This window comes from Pleurodeles waltl, chromosome 10, assembly GCF_031143425.1.
Source record: "Pleurodeles waltl isolate 20211129_DDA chromosome 10, aPleWal1.hap1.20221129, whole genome shotgun sequence".
Lineage (NCBI taxonomy): Eukaryota > Metazoa > Chordata > Amphibia > Caudata > Salamandridae > Pleurodeles > Pleurodeles waltl.
Genome location: NC_090449.1, coordinates 135,682,313 through 135,695,269, shown reverse-complemented (window position 1 = coordinate 135,695,269; position 12,957 = coordinate 135,682,313). Strand labels below are relative to the sequence as shown.

The following is a 12,957-nucleotide window of genomic DNA, read 5'->3' as shown; positions in this document are numbered from 1 at the left end:
ACTCTGCGAGATGTATGTAGCCTTTTTACTTAGAAGAAAAAAAGGGGGGGAGGTGGGTTATGTGCCACAAACTAGCAAGGCAATTCACACAGTCACGGCAAAAACAAAAGTCCACAGTAAAACAGACACAGGTAGCTGAAATAAACACTTTTGAACAAATAATACTATTTACCCAGAAAAAAACTCAGGGCTCCTTACCTAGGTCTTTTTGCAATCCTTGAACACTGGGCTGTATCAGGACACAGGTAAGATGCTGAGTCTCACAAAATGGAGTTCCTTCAGGGAAGGAGCATGAGGTCTTGGTTGTAAATCAAATTATTTATTGCTTAAGATGACATTCTATCAACATCTTAGGAAGAAAGGAAGGGGCAGTTCTTGTTAGTACACTGTATTTATAGAAAACTAAACATGGGTCTCAAGGAAAGCACGATGCTCACCAATCCACCTTTATGGAGTTAAGAGTGACTGGGCAGAATGTGGGCCATGTCAAAAGGTTTAGTGCCAGATATTGTATGACTGAAGGGTTTGTACATTATGAAAATAAGCATTTAATGATATTTCACTGCAGGATGTTATGCAAATAAAGTGCATCTGAACTAACTTGTTTCGTTAAGAGAAGATATCTCAGGCCTTATAGGACAAACTCCTTACAGAAAATGCTTATAGAAGTCGACATAGATTTCTGAATTTGTTAGATGCACCATGGAGCTTAAGACAAAATCAAAAAAACGTTTATAAATGATTAGGCATTTTTCAGGAACACACTGGCAAAAGGGAAACAATTTCCTTTTACACCATCACTTAGTGCATAGATGGCACCCCTCCTGGAAGTACAAACAAAAATATGACCACACAGGTTTGAAAATATTAATTTCTCTGGAGCGGGTCCTAAAGGTCAGAAGACCCAAAGATTAATTCTGGACCTTGATGTATCCACTGACCCACAAGTCAATTCGGAAGTCAAAAGCTCCTTTTTTTTTTAACCTGACTGTCTGAAGCCCATTCACCTCCTGCTATCTAGCAAACACTATGCTTTGGTGATCAAGGTGACTATTAATCCTCATTGGCACCCTCCTGAATGCTCGATACAGCTGCTACAAAAACACACAGCAGCATTCAAATCTATATCTGATTTTGGGATTAGAGATCACATCTCAACTTCATGCTGTTCACAATGCTGTCTCCCCATGGCAGACAAGATTTGTTCTAAAGTTGCATGCTGACTTAAGTGTCTGCACCCTTTGGCTTTCACTTTTATCCTAAATCTGATACTAACCTTCTCGTAATCTATGACATATACAAAAAGTTCTCTTTGTGGAGCCTAAAGTCAACTCAATCATTTGTGGATTGCGATCCTTCTCTGCTCAGGCCACCACTGTTTGGAGTTCTCTGCCCACTGACATGTGGCTGTCTCCACTTAGACTACTCCTCAGTTTTTGCTTGAAAATAGTCAATTTTGCATCACAGTATATTAAGGCGGCGGTGTGTGCTACATAAACACCGTCACATTAGTCTCTAGTAATGGTGGTGGGATAGAGAATTAGCCAGTGTTACAGCAGAGGAGATCTGTATTTGTTGGAGAGAAATATTTGTTTCAAAAACAATCTGGCAATCTCAAGATGGCTGAAGCTGCTGTGGACAATCTTGTGAATGAGAGCAGGCAAGAGAGATGTGTACACAAATTTCCCTTAACCAGCCAAATTGTTTAGGGAAACTCCTAGAGGTTCCTTTCCTGCTCCCAGATGAGAGGCACCAGTGATCGGTCTCCATCACAAACAGATTTATCTAAGAAAATCCCCACTTTTAGATGATAGACTGCATTATAACCAGAATTCTCTGGAAGGGTGTTTCCCTGAATAGTCTTTATTCCACTCTAAATATAAACACTAAAGGAACATATGATTTTGCTGCACCCAGATCCACAGGGAAACAGTTAACTTACACAGTAGTCTCACTCTAGAAACTCAAGTAGAACAAGCATTGTCAAAGCCAACTGGTCTTGCAAGAGCTATTGGCTTTGTCAATATGTTTTAGGCAAGTTGCATAGCATTGTGGCTGCTGTGCAGCAAGGCCAAAAGTACACGTTCAACACTAGCTGCATCACAGCCCTTTCTCCTTTATTTTCAACCATTCTGCAGATCAGCCTGTCAGCTGCATAACACACTTAAACAAAACATCAGCAAAGCCAATAGCTCTTTCATAGGTGAGACCTATTCGCTTTGCCGAAGCTTGTAATAACATGCACAACAATCATGAGTGTACTGACTCACTGGAGGAAAGCCTTTCAAATCGGCAACCCTGTGTTGCACAATCAGCTCAAGACGTGTTAAAATAGTCAGTGAAAAGTGCTCTTTCTTGTTCAATAATTATTCATGCTGCATGTATAAGTGTTCAGAAAAAATGGTTGGGACAGTTTGTGTGTTGGCGTTTCCAGCCACATAGCCAGACATCTGAAGGGGGCATGTTTAACTATACATTTGCTGGCACTTACCTGTCTGTGCAGATGTATGCTCTGTATATCTTTGGAAGGGGAGCCAAAACAACAGCTTGTTGTCCCTGCTGCTAAATGACAATTAATAGGGCTGATGTTCTTCCCCATGCCTGCAGGATGGGGGAAATGAGCCCTTTGAGAGAAAGGCTGCTCTGTCAAATATCTGACAGCTTTGCACACATCGGGGCAAAATGAAAATGGAAGCCTGACCACAGAGGGCTGGCATAGTTCTTTTTTTTATTTATTTTTTATTTTATTTTTAAAAGGACCCAAAACAAGCCCAGTCCTAGCCAAATCACGAGGAGCATTTTAGTCAGCTGTATTGCATGAGCATGATCTTCTGATAGATGGAAAACTACAATCACTGTAAACTGGTGCGGCTTCTTTCCCGGCTCCCTGTATCTTGCTTGGGATATAACAAACGTTTGTATCTTGCACAGAAGCACTTTACTTATCCACATGACTCTCTACCACTACGTTTAAAAAAGTAATGAAAATGACATTTGGAATGGACAGAGTGAAGCAAGCCAGTTTAAACTGACTATCAAATCCAACCAAAAGCATTCAATAAGTAACCTCCTGATGTGACACCCAGCTGACATGAAAACAGGGGGCCTGACATAAAGAAAAAGAAAATAGTACCTTAGTCAAAGTGCAACCAATGGAAGAACAGCAATTAAGATGAAAAAATTGCTCTTTGGTTCAAGCTCCAGCTGATAGAACAGGAAGTCAAGCGTGCACGCTGCAGAAAATGTGAGTGGCAAAGAAGTCAACGAATGGTAAGCCATGGGCGGACTCTAGGCCCTCTTTGTATACAATACTTCCGGCAAGCAAGAGAGCATGCGCAAGCAGTGCTTGTGCTGTTGCAGGCAAGACCTAAAAAGCCTACTGTGTTATCTGCATAAACAATAATGCACAGAGATGAAGAAATTGTTTCATAGCACCTATGTCACTTAACTCAAAATATACCTGGTGCATCAGTTGTTTATGCACATAACACAGTGGCCTTTATCAGGCCTCGCCTACAAAAGCAGGTCATATCCTGGGTGTGAGTTTCATAATAGCAGTGAGGTGTTCCAAGCCATTGTTTTCCGTAGAACTGGTAGCTAACATGACTGACATTTAGGGAGGTTAGATTTCAGAGACCACAAAAGGAGAAAGACCATAACTGCTTGTAAGAGTAGTATTTACTTTGACCACATCTCTTGCAGGAGGTCACAATGAAGAGACCGCTTACGTAGAAAACCACTTAAAATACATAGACCAAAAAAATATGATCTCTAGAAACCTTTGAAAACACTATGCTCAAGTCTGATGGCTCAGTGTGAACAAGAGAATCATTTGAATCAAGTGCTTTTTACGCCTAGGGAAAATATCATACAACCACAGAGTTTTGGCACGGAGATGGCCAAAGCTTATTGATGTTTATGGTACAACATTAGTTGTGAACAGTGTTGCTAACTTCCTTTGAGTCTTAGGCTGTCTACTATGGGTTCTGGGTGCACACACTACAAGTGTGTAAAGAAGGAAAGCTACTGAAGACAGCATCTTTGTCCCACAGAGCCAATATGAGGTAAAAATGAAGACAGATGACCTGACAAATGCTGACAATCTAGTCCTATGATACTCCCAATGCTCTTGTTTGATATGAATATGAAAGTAGGTCCTATAATCAAAAGAGAGAGAACTCAACCCAAATACTGTTTACGCTTCTCTAAAATCCACACTGGGGGATATCTCTATTTGTTCAAAAGAAGCCTCGCCCACTAGAACCAATCTAGGCGTGCTTCATCATCCGGTCCTCAACACATGATACCTTGTGTATCTGGGTAGGCTCTACGCTGAGGACCAGTGGAGCTATTTATTTTCTTAGTGAGGGATCTCTATTTAAAATTGACTGCAGGTATCTTATTGTATTTATTTTTTAATCCTTTGGCAGGTTTAAAAACAAGACATGATGTCAATGGAGCTGTGATGTGGGTGTTGAATAAAACTCAGTAAATAAACGTCCGACTCCCCGCTTCTTTGGTTGGTTATAAGAAACTAGGTCACCTGAAACTAATCAGACCCTCTGTGCAAAAGTGACCTTATGAAATGTGTCGACTAGGAGATGTGGATTTAAGCCGTACCTGTTTAGAATAGGTCTGATATCCCACTTTTGGAAAGGCAAAGAATCTAGTGTGAACTCCTAACCCCTTTATTGATCTGAAATTAACACCATAGCACCAGAAAGTAAAAGCTTTTTAATCTCCAGAAGAGGATCTGAATTAAGATTTAAAAGGCAAAGTTGGTGCAACTGGAGAAAGGTTGAATGAGAGCTTTAGAGATTACTTTCAAAACCCATTTGTAATATGCACTAGGTGAAGGACATTTACACTTTGCAATAAGAAGAATCTGCCACTTCACCCAGCACACTCCTGAGGAAGTTAGCTTCTCGTTTACAGGATTTAAATGAAGCAGCAAACCATGAAGGGAGTCAAGCAGATTTTTGGCAATATCTGGAGAAGTTGTATATTGGCTATTAGACTTTATAAAGAGTTGTCCTTTCTAAACTCGTTAGTGTGTGGAGGCCCTGTATGGATAGAAGTGCGCTTTATTGGGAAATGTTCAGCAGCTGTCAAACTATAAAGAATGCCTTTTCTATGGCAGAAATCACATCCACACAATCGGGGTTGGGGGGGGCACTGAAAGAAGACTACTCCTTCCTTTTAAGGAAAACATGAGAAGGTTTGCAGGTTGGAAGTTATAGTTAAGCACCGCTATTTTTGCATTTTCCTAGTACTTTATAAGTCACTGGCCAAATTGTTGAGCTGTTAAAAGTAACATTTCTAATACTGTCAAGTGCCCCTATGTAATGATATTATGAACTAGGCAGGTCTGCGCCTACTCAATGCCAATAATCGCTCTGACTGCAGTGATAACCACATCTTGTTAAGGGGTGGAAGCGCAATTTCCATGGTAATGAAAAGAAATTCCCCTGCTGCTTCTGCAATAGGAAACTTCGTAAGTCTATGAAAGTTGCCCCAGTACAGTTAAATGTTTCTGGAACAATGTTATTTCTTTTGCCATGTTGGTTCTAGGCTCAAACGGATAGTCTCTTCTGCTAAAGGAGATGATGTTGCAGAGTCCCTTTTGGTGTCAATGTATGAAGATGGAAAGGGACCATTTTCACAGTGTTGTGAAAGACACTGAAAACTACAGATGTAGGGACGTATACATCAAGAACATTGATAAAGATAAAGGGAGATGGGGTGTAGGAAGCCCATGAGATGTGTGAGAGCCTTTCAGATAATAGAGCTAATCTGGTGAAAAGCAAGGGGGCAGAGTCAGAGCACACCATTGAAAGGTTGATTATAACTGCAGGCAGAAATGAGAAGTACTGTGAAGGTACAAATTCTTGCCACAATGAAAAACCAAGGGGTTTAACAATAACGATCTATATATTTAAGTTCAAAATGGACTATCAAACGGTATGACTGTTAGTGATGGTGAAGAACTGCTCTCCTCTTATTCTTTTCTCGCTTGTCCTTAGTTTTAACAGTTTTGCGATGAGCACAATAACATCAACAGTCAGACCTGGTATATGACCCTGTTCCCTGCTATGAGGAGCCCTTTCCTCTCACACTTAAATTATACATTTTGCCAACCCCATACACACTCAAAGATGGAAGCTGCACTCTTAGCATCATCCACACTAGCACGTTTTGAGAGCTTTCTTAAAAAGCCACATGATGCACTTTTCAGAAGCTTCAAAAAAGTCTTTGATTTTAGTCCAGCTGTCCATTTAGATAATCAAGTGTCATTAACATAAAACATAAGGCTTTCTAGATCAAAACAAACAATAAAATAGAAGAAACTGGATGTCATACAAGCACCCAAATGGCTTACAGGGTGAAGAGAGAGAGGGAGAAATGTATAATTAAGTAAAGAAAAACAGGTGTATGAATTCAGGGCAACAGTCAGAAAACAAACTTACAAGTGCACATTTGCATTCAAGGGCCATGTTACAATTTAGATTCATGTGATCCTGGCAAACAATTTTTAGTGAAAAAAGCAACTGAAGGCTACACCTCCAACAATATGTCTGCATTACACATTACGGAGTTAACAGATTATTTTCTGTGTGTCCACTACAGATAGGGAGAGGGCTTTGCCCATTCCACTTTAAGCCAAATGAATGTAACTCATGGCATTCTTGAAGAGTGCAAATCAGTAAAGCAATTTGGCCTTAAAAGAGGCACGGCTGACCTAAAAGGAGCAACAGCCTTCCCTACGTACAGATGTTCCAAGAAGTCACAGATACTTATTTCAGACTATGAGGATATATTTAGGAAAATGTCATTATGAAACTAAATATGACTTATCACATAGTAATTCAGGGGGGAACGTTTTGGCAAGACCACAGTCGATCAACGTCGGGACTGAGCAACCAAACAAAAGACCATTCTGATTAGTGTAATCATTGCCCAGCACAAATCAAATCAACAATGAACACACAATGGTAAAAGGTTCATCCGAGGTCAAAACAGAAGCAACAGGGGCGCTCTTTTACCAATTTTCAGACCTCACCTCTAAATAAAACAGCGAGGATGGCAATAGTATATGAAAAGGGATTAAACAATATGCTCTTCCAGGTGGTGGACTGCAACATTGCTATTTGGATTAGAAAATAACTTTAGTCAAAAGTCATGAGCAGGGTCAGTTCAGCCCTCTAGCACAAAAATAACTTTGGTCTATAAAACAAAGCAGCAAGAGTTTTGAAAGTAGCACTTTTAGGTGAAGCTTGCTTTTTATTCAACTGTCAAGAATAACAACGTACTTTATATTGGTATGACTTACTTCTCTTTCACTGTCTCCAACTTGAAGATATGAACTGTTTCGGTGTTACTGGAGGCAGAAAGAAACATGCCATCCATGCTGAATGCCAATGAGCAAATGCTGACACACCTATTAAAAAAACAGCTACCGTCATCTTATGCACAATTTATACTCCACTTTACACTCAGACAAAACATATTTATTTATTGTAATTTGTCGTGCAATTCAACTTCCAACTTTTGACCCATGATGACACTGATAATAACGAAGATAATGTTTGACTTCTTGATGACTAAGATTGTGACTGGAGAAGGTTTATGGGTGCATTGAGAACTGGCAATAATACTTAAGGAGTGTTTTGCAAAATGCATAAGCATTAACATGTACTCATAGTAAAAACTGTTTTGTAGCATAAATTATTGCTACCAATACGTATATTCATATGGTGGTCAGTACTCCCTTGGCAGTGTCTAGCCACTTTGCATAGATGTTTTCCATAACTACCACACAGTGGTAGGCTACACCGTGTTAACAAGTACTGGCAAAGGTAACGGGTTGGGTGTTTGCAGCCAGCCTTTTAACTCTGTCAAAGCTTTTTTTGCTTTGTCATTGTTTTATTAAAAACAATATTTTGCATAAGCTGCTGGGTCTTCACCAATACAGAAAAACAACTCTGCCTAAAAAAATATTTTTAACCTAAAAATCTACACATTAATACAGTGTTCCCTGACACTGAAGGGAACTATTTTCTGTGTGAATGTTCTTGTAAACAGTGGATTGCAGTCACCTTCAAGTTAGACAATAGTTGAAGTGGGTTGGCCAACTGATGCATGGGGTAGAGGGCAGACAGAAAAAAAAAAAAAGAAAAAAAATAGAAAAAAATATCTGTGGATGAAGGGGGTTGGCAGAAATAAATTGAAAAATAAAATAATATATATATATATATATATATATATATATATATATATATATATATATATGGAAAATGTCAGTTACCCAGTTTACATCTGTTCGTGGCATGTTCCGCTGCAGATTCACACTCTATGCACAGGTCCTGCCATCTAGTGTTGGGCTCGGAGTGATACAAGTTGTTTTTCTTCGAACAAGTATTTTCGAGTCACAGGACCCAGTGACTCCTCCTTTTCGGCTCCATTGCGCATGGGCAATCGACTCCATCTTACATTGTTTTCCCGCAGAGGGTAAGGTAGGAGTGATAGAGTGTAAAGAAAGATGTCCATGCAATGGAATATAGATGTATATACATATGTACAAATTTAAATTTAACTTAAACGGCTACAGGCTCCCAGGGAGGAGGGAGGGCGCATGTGAATCTGCAGCAGAACATGCCATGAACAGATGTACACTGGGTAAGTGACATTTTCCGTTCGATGGCATGTGTAGCTGCAGATACACATGCTATGCATAGACTACAGAGCAGTTCAACTCCCCTAAGAGGTGGTCAGCCTGTAGGAGTTGCAGTTGTTTGAAATAGTGTTCTTAGTACAGCCTGTCCTACTGTGGCTTGTTGTGTTGCTAACACATCTACACAGTAATGCTTGGTAAATGTATGGGGTGTTGACCAAGTGACTGCTTTACAGATTTCTGTCATTGGTATATTTCCTAGAAATGCCTTTGATGCTCCTTTTTTCCTAGTGGAATGTGCTTTTGGTGTTATTAACCCATTCACTGCCAGGCCTTTTCCCCCTCCTGTGCCAGGCCTTTTTTTGGCTATTTGGGGCAGTTCGCGCTTAGGCCCTTTGTCCACATAAGCTAGCCAAGCCAAATTTGCGTCCTTTTTTTCCAACATCCTAGGGATTCTAGAGGTACCCAGACTTTGTGGGTTCCCCTGAAGGAGGCCAAGAAATTAGCCAAAATACTGTGAAAAGTTCGTTTTTTTCCAAAAAATTGGAAAAAGTGGCTGCAGAAGAAGGCTTGTGGTTTATTCCATGAAAATGGCATCAACAAAGGGTTTGCGGTGCTAAAATCACCAGCTTCCCAGCTTTCAGGAACAGGCAGACTTGAATCAGAAAACCCAGTTTTTCAACACAAATTTTGGCATTTTACTGGGACATACCCCATTTTTTAAAAAAATTGTGCTTTCAGCCTCCTTCCAGTCAGTGACAGAAATGGGCGTGAAACCAATGCTGGATCCCAGAAACCTAAACATTTCTGGCAAGTAGACAAAATTCTGAATTCAGCAAGGGGTCATTTGTGTAGATCCTACAAGGGTTTCCTACAGAAAATAACAACTGAAAAAGAAAAATATTGAAATTGAGGTGAAAAAAACAGCAATTTTTCTCTACGTTTTACTCTAACTTTTCCCTGCAATGTCAGATTTTCGAAAGCAATATACCGTTACATCTTCTGGACTCCTCTGGATGCGGTGATATATAGGGCTTGTAGGTTCATCAAGAACCCGAGGTACCCAGAGCCAATAAATGAGCTGCACCCTGCAGTGCGTTTTCATTCTATACTGGGTATACAGCAATTAATTTGCTGAAATATAAAGAGTGAAAAATAGCTATCAAAAAAACCTTTGTATTTCCAAAATGGGCACAAGATAAGGTGTTGAGGAGCAGTGGTTATTTGCACATCTCTGAATTCCGGGGTGACCATACTAGTATGTGAATTACAGGGCATTTCTCAAATAGATGTCTTTTTTACACACTCTCTTATATTTGGAAGGAAAAAATGTAGAGAAAGACAAGGGGCAATAACACTTGTTTTACTAATCTATGTTCCCCCAAGTCTCCCGATAAAAATGATACCTCACTTGTGTGGGTAGGCCTAGCGCCCGCGACAGGAAACGCCCCAAAACGCAACGTGGACACATCCCATTTTTTTAAAGAAAACTGGTGTTTTTTGCAAAGTGTCTACCTGTAGATTTTGGCCTCTAGCTCAGCCGGCACCTAAGGAAACCTACCAAACCTGTGCATTTTTGAAAACTAGAGACCTAGGGGAATCCAAGATGGGGTGACTTGTGGGGCTCTGACCAGGTTCTGTTACCCAGAATCCTTTGCAAACATCCAAATTTGGCCCAAAAAAACACTTTTTCCTCTCATTTCAGTGACAGAAAGTTCTGGAATCTGAGAGGAGCCACAAATTTCCTTCCACCCAGCGTTCCCCCAAGTCTCTCGATAAAAATGGTACCTCACTTGTGTGGGTAGGCCTAGCACCCACAAAAGGGGGGGCAGAAATGGCATAAAATAAATTTGCTTCCCCGCCCCCCAGCCCCCTCCCGGGAGCGACCCTTGCCTACAGGGTCACTCCCCCTGCGTGACATTGGCTCCCAAAGAAAAATCCCCAGTGCCTAGTGGTTTCTGCCCCCTTGGGGGCAGATTGACCTAAAATTGGCCAATCTGCCCCTAAGGGAGGCAGAAATGGTCTAAATACAATTTACCACCCAGGGGAGCGACCCTTGCCTAATGGGTCGCTCCCCATCTCTAAAAAAAAATAAAAAAAAAAAAAATTGCCCTGGCGCCTAGAGGTTTCTGCCCCCCCGGGGGCAGATCGGCCTAATACCAATAGGGGGGCAGAAATGGACTAAAATAAATTTGCCCCCCAATTCCCTCCCCCGGAAGCGACCCTTGCCGACAGGGTCGCTCCCCCTGCGTGACATTGGCGGCAAAAAAAAAAATCCCCGGTGCCTAGGCGTAGCAAAAATCGTCCGAAATGGCCTAAATACAATTTTCCCCTCCAGGGGAGCGACCCTTGTTCAAGGGGTCGCTCCCCATCTGTGAAACAAAAAATACAAAAAATCCCCAGTGCCTAGTGGTTTCTGCCCCCCCTTGGGGGCAGATCGGCCTAATCAAAATAGGCTGATCTACCCCTCAGGGGGGCAGAAATGGCCTAAAATAATTTTTCCCCCCTGGGGAGCAACCCTTGCCTAAGGGGTCACTCCCCACCTTAAAAAAAAAAAAAAAGATCCCTGGTGCCTAGAGGTTTCTGCCCCACACGGGGAGCGCGCTAGCACTAGCTCCTGTGCCTTGGACGAGGTCACCTCGTCCATGGCACCCGGAAGGTTAACAGCTGTCTTTAAGCCTTTAGGTAACAAGTTTGGATACATTTCACTATCCATCTGGCTATGCCTTTTTTGATATAGGATTACCAGTATGGGGTTTTTGGAATGCGACAAACAGCTGTTTAGTCTTTCTGAATGATTTTGTTCTGTCAATGTAATACATTAAAGCTCTTTTAATATCTAAGGTATGTAGTGCTCTCTCTGCCACTGAGTCTGGCTGTGGGAAGAAGACTGGAAGTTCCACTGTTTGATTTAAATGAAACGGTGAGATGAGTTTAGGTAGGAATTTAGGGTTTGTGCGAAGTGTTTGTGTACTTGTATAAAGGGTTGTTCAATAGTGAATGCTTGTATTTCACTAAATCTTCGTAATGAAGTGATTGCCACTAGGAATGCTACTTTTCATGTTAGGAATTGAATTTGACAGGAGTGCATAGGTTCAAAGGGTGGATTCCATGAAGGTACTGGTGGCGTTCTTGGAGGTATGATACGATTTAGACCCTCCACGAAAGCTTTGATGACAGGCACTCTAAATAGAGATTTGTTTTGTATATTTTGCAAATAAGCAGAAATTGCTGTGAGATGTATTTTAATGGATGAAAAAGCTACATTTGCTTTTTGTAGATGGAGTAAAAAACCTACAATGTCTTATACGGTTGCATGAAGGGGTGTTATGTGTTTGGTTTGGCAGTAGAAAACAAATCTTTTCCATTTGTTTGCATAACACTGCCTAGTGGTAGGTTTTCTTGCTTGTTTAATCACTTCCATACATTCTGGTGTAAGATGTAGATATCCAAACTCTAAGATTTCAGGAGCCAGATTGCCAGATTGAGTATTGCTGGATTGGGGTGCCTGATCTGTTGTTTGTTTTATGTCAACAGGTCTGGCCTGTTTGGAAGTTTGATGTGTGGTACTAGTGACAAGTCAAGCAATGTGGTGTACCATAGTTGACGTGCCAACGTTGGTGCTATAAGTATGAGTTTGAGTTTGTTTTGATGCAGTTTGTTGACCAGAAATGGAATGAGGGGAGAGGCGGAAAAGCATAAGCAAATATCCCTGACCAGTTGATCCATAGAGCATTACCCTTGGATCGAGGGTGTGGGTACCCTGGATGCGAAGTTTTGGCATTTTGCGTTGTGGTTGGTGGCCAACAGATCTATGTCTGGTGTTCCCCACTGGCGAAAGTATTTGTGAAGCACTTGGGGGTGAATTTCCCACTTGTGTGTTTGTTGATGATCTCGGCTGAGGCCGTCTGCTAATTGATTGTAAATCCCTCGAATATATTGAGCTACCAGGTGTATGTTGTTGTGAATTGCCCAATGCCAAATTTTTTGTGCTAGAAGGTAAAGTTGTGATGAGTGGGTTCCTCCTTGTTTGTTTAAGTAGTACATTGTTGTCAAATTGTCTGTTCTGATAAGAATGTGTTTATGAACAAGAAGAGGTTGAAAAGCTCTTAGTTCTAGGGATAGTGCTAGCAGTTCTAAGTGATTTATGTGAAGTTGTTTTTGTTTGTTGTCCCATTGTCCCTGAATGTTGTGACTGTTGAGATGTACTCCCCATTCAATCAATGATGCATTTGCTGTAAGAATGGCGTGAGGCACAGGGACTTGAAATGGCCGCCCTTTGTTTA

General features: G+C 41.1%; 1 protein-coding gene across 4 annotated transcripts in view; it reads right to left on the bottom strand.

Annotated features, from left to right (window-relative positions):
- Window positions 1–12,957, bottom strand: part of WIPI2 (WD repeat domain, phosphoinositide interacting 2) — a 182,895-nt gene that overhangs the window by 82,179 nt on the left and 87,759 nt on the right. For all 4 annotated transcript variants that reach the window (XR_011199056.1, XM_069209979.1, XM_069209980.1 and 1 more), the window contains one exon: window positions 7,331–7,438. Coding sequence is in view for 3 of the 4 variants with exons in the window: in XM_069209979.1 (XP_069066080.1) it covers window positions 7,331–7,438 (108 nt within the window). In the remaining variant the exon portion in view is untranslated. The remainder of the gene's footprint in view (window positions 1–7,330; window positions 7,439–12,957) is intronic.